At 41.2% G+C, this 3,600-nt stretch overlaps 1 protein-coding gene across 1 annotated transcript; it reads left to right on the top strand.

Annotated features, from left to right (window-relative positions):
• Positions 1–1,036: 1,036 nt before the first annotated feature.
• Positions 1,037–3,476, top strand: LOC114615781 (plastin-3-like). The gene is made up of 3 exons (XM_028761414.1): positions 1,037–1,116; positions 1,891–2,056; positions 3,048–3,476. Exons 1-3 carry the CDS (start codon positions 1,039–1,041, stop codon positions 3,257–3,259), a joined length of 456 nt encoding a protein of 151 aa, XP_028617247.1. The 5' UTR covers positions 1,037–1,038; the 3' UTR covers positions 3,260–3,476.
• Positions 3,477–3,600: the final 124 nt, after the last annotated feature.

The following is a 3,600-nucleotide window of genomic DNA, read 5'->3' on the forward strand; positions in this document are numbered from 1 at the left end:
GAAGGAAGGAAGGAAGGAAGGAAGGAAGGAAGGAAGGAAGGAAGGAGAGAAAGAACAGAAAAACAAAAGGAAGAAGAAAAAAACAACAAAAATCAAACATGTGAGGCAGTGATGGCACACCTTTAATTCCAGCACTTGGGTGGCAGAGGCAGGCAGATCTCTATAAATTCAAGGCCAGCCTTATCCACAGAGTAAGTTTCAGGACAGCCAGGGCTTCACATAGAAACCCTATCTCAAAAAGAAAACAAAAATAAACTCTCACATCCTTAGCATCACAAAAAAACAAGAAGTAAACCTTAGATTCAGGTTGCCTGTATGTGTGAGTGTGTATGCATGTGTTTGTATGTATACATACATATACATACATGGAATATGAATAAGAATTTGTTTTCAGATCTGGGCACACTAATATGTCATCCTATTTTGTCTAATCTGCAGTTTGGACATATATAGTTTTTTTGTGGTCAACATGGTAAATGTCATCTATGGCATTCTGTATCTTTTTATTATTATGTGTAGCTTCATGGGTTTATGTACACTACTTTGTGCAGGTATCTGTGAAGGCCAAAAAGTGCATGGAATCCCCTGAAAGTGGAGTTAACAGGCAGTTGTGAACTGTTCACTATGGGTGCCAGGAACCAAACCTGGGTCTTCTACAAGAGCAGTAAATGCTCTTAACCCCTCGGCCATCTCTTCGGCCCCAGATTGACTGCATTTTTCATACTTCATGAAAGATAGTTTATAAAAAGCTTTAATATTCATGAAGATTTATTCAAGTGTTGTTGTTAGAGACAGCATCTTGTATTTCTCAAGCTAGTCTCAACTTGGTATGTGGTCCAGGATGTCCTGGAACTCCTGATTCTTTTGCCTCCATGCTCTAGTGCTGGGAGTATAGATTTCTCTATGTCCTAGTTAAGTGGTGGTGGGGATTGAACGCATTACCTCATGAATGCTAGGTGACCAATCTACAAAGTGAGCTACAAATCCAAACATGGTGGACTCTTTAAATGTAAACAGACTTTTGTTTGTTTCAGCAAAATGATCAACCTTTCTGTTCCTGATACAATTGATGAGAGAGCAATCAATAAGAAGAAGCTTACACCATTCATCATTCAGGTGCGTGGAGTTCTCTACTCCCTCTTCCATGAACTGTGATTTGAAACAGAGGCCATAGACTCTGTATTCTGTTTGCCTGCTGCTAATCTTGAGAGCAGCTCTGAGTATAGAATGACCATTGATGTTTTATGCAATGAGCTGGGACTCAGAAAGGCTTATGGGGCTTGCTGGAAGTTCACACTGGCACTGAGGTGTTGCTCAGTGTTGAACTCAAAGCCCTGTGCGCTTTCCATTGCTTATTGAGTTAAGAGATCACCAAAATAAACAAGATGATTTAAGCATTAGGTGATGTGCTTAAAGGATGGAGCATTTTTGTTTTCCACTGAATGAGTAACTAAATTTCTACAGCAAAGTCCCATTCAGGCAGGAGTGTCCTTGAGATGGATAGATGGGTCATTTCTGGAACCTGGATGTATGCCATATGCTTCTGGACTTCACTTCAGGCAATTTTAGAAAAATAACACCATGTCCATGGATATATTTACTTTGATTACTTGACTTTTTTACTTTAGAATCTGCATAATTCAAAAGCAACCAGGTAAAAAGAAAAAGAGTCCACTACCTATAGAATGCTGCAATAAGAATACCAGAGAGGATGATAATTGTGGATTTGCTTCTTAACATTGAACTCTCCAGTTTGGTTTTTGTAAATATGGGGGATGAAATTAATACCTTGTACTAATTTCTTAACTTAGTGGTATTTTCAGTGAAGGTTCAAGTGGACAGGGTGTGGGGGGAAAAGGTCAAGATGTACATAATTTGGCTGTCTTGCAGGAAAATTTGAACTTGGCACTGAACTCTGCTTCTGCCATTGGGTGTCATGTTGTGAACATTGGTGCAGAAGATCTGCGTGCAGGGAAACCTCATCTGGTTTTGGGACTGCTCTGGCAGATTATTAAGATTGGCTTGTTTGCTGACATTGAATTAAGCAGGAATGAAGGTAATGGGACACAGTTTTTCTTTTGAAAGATGTTTATTGTTGAGTTTTACTTTCTCTTCATGAAAATTGTCAGGCTTGCAATTAACTCACTTGAGAAGGTAACTAGAGTGAATCCAGAGCTATTCAGGGTAACAACCCAGACACCACTGTTCTTTTATCTGTAGCTGACCAGACAGTTCACATTTGATTTGATTATGATGACATAAAAACACAGAGATATTTTTTTATCACTCTCTCACCACCATAGGATTGTGTGTGTGTGTGTGTGTGTGTGTGTGTGTGTGTGTGTGTATGTGTTTATGTCCATGAGCCCCTAGCTTATTAATCCAGGTATCCAAGCTGGCCAGTGAGCCCCAGGGATCCTTCTGTGTCCTCCTCCCCAAGACTTGGTTACAGGTGAACACCACTGCACCCAGGTTTATAGGAGAACTGGAATGAAGCACTCATCGTCATACTTACACAGGAAGCAACTGACCAAGCCTTTCTCTCCAGTGCCAGGCTTACTTTTGAGGCAAGGTCTATCACGAAATCTGGAGCATGCCAAATTGGCTAGATTGTTAGATAGGAATGCCCAGAGACTGGCACAAACTCCACCCCTTCCCCATCCTACCTCACCTCACCCCTGCTTCTACTTCTCCAGCTCTGAAGAGTACAGACATATACTCCCACACCTGGCTTGTGACATGGGTAGTGGCATTTGAACCTGGGTCCTGTGGTTTCACAGCAATCTCTTTATTGACTGAGCGATGTCTTAAGCCCAGAGTTTGAGGTCCTGGAGACTGGGTCTCTATTACCAAACAAAGTATCAAAAGACTGAAATGAGGTACGAATCTGCAGACCTGGAATCTGAGCATTTAGGAGGCTGAGGCAGGGAGATCATGAGATTGGAGCAGCATGGGCTTGTTTCACCGAAAAAGAGACAGAGAACACTCAAGTGCTTGACATGACCACTATCAAATGACATACTGACTGAGGCATTTCTGTCTACAAGCACTGGCGGCCTTGCTTCGAGATGGTGAGACTCTGGAGGAGCTTATGAAATTGTCTCCAGAAGAGCTTCTGCTCAGATGGGCCAACTTCCACCTTGAAAATTCAGGCTGGCAAAAGATCAACAACTTCAGTGCTGACATCAAGGTACCTGGCATTTGGGGAGATAAGATGGCTTTAGAGATTTTCTCCCATCTAAACAGAGACAAAAATTAAAGTTTATCACCAGACTATGTTGTCTTTCTTGTTATCAGATAAGGTCTTGCTATGTAGCTCAGGTTGTACTAGGCATCACTGTTGTAGACAAGACTGGCCTAACCTCAAACTTACTGTGATTCTTTGTCTCTTTTGTTATTGTTGTTGTTGTATTCCATTTTTGGATATTTTATTTATTTACATTTCAGATGTCTTCCCCTTTCCCCATTTCCCCTCCTGAGAAAACCCTATCCCATCCCCCCTCCTCCTTATTGGTTTTATACCATTTCAATTACATATATGTATTAAGGTCACTTCTACATTGAGGGTCTAGCTATACAAGCCTCTTGAACACTGGTATA

Source organism: Grammomys surdaster, unplaced genomic scaffold (assembly GCF_004785775.1).
Source record: "Grammomys surdaster isolate TR1022 unplaced genomic scaffold, NIH_TR_1.0 144586, whole genome shotgun sequence".
NCBI classification, from domain to species: Eukaryota; Metazoa; Chordata; class Mammalia; order Rodentia; family Muridae; genus Grammomys; species Grammomys surdaster.

Coding starts and splice junctions, on each gene's coding strand:
- LOC114615781 (XM_028761414.1), top strand. CDS start 1,039: ATGATCAACCTTTCTGTTCCTGATACAATTGATGAGAGAGCAATCAAT. Junction 1,117..1,890: donor TTACACCATTCATCATTCAG/GTGCGTGGAGTT, acceptor GCTGTCTTGCAG/GAAAATTTGAACTTGGCACT. Junction 2,057..3,047: donor TGAATTAAGCAGGAATGAAG/GTAATGGGACAC, acceptor TCTGTCTACAAG/CACTGGCGGCCTTGCTTCGA.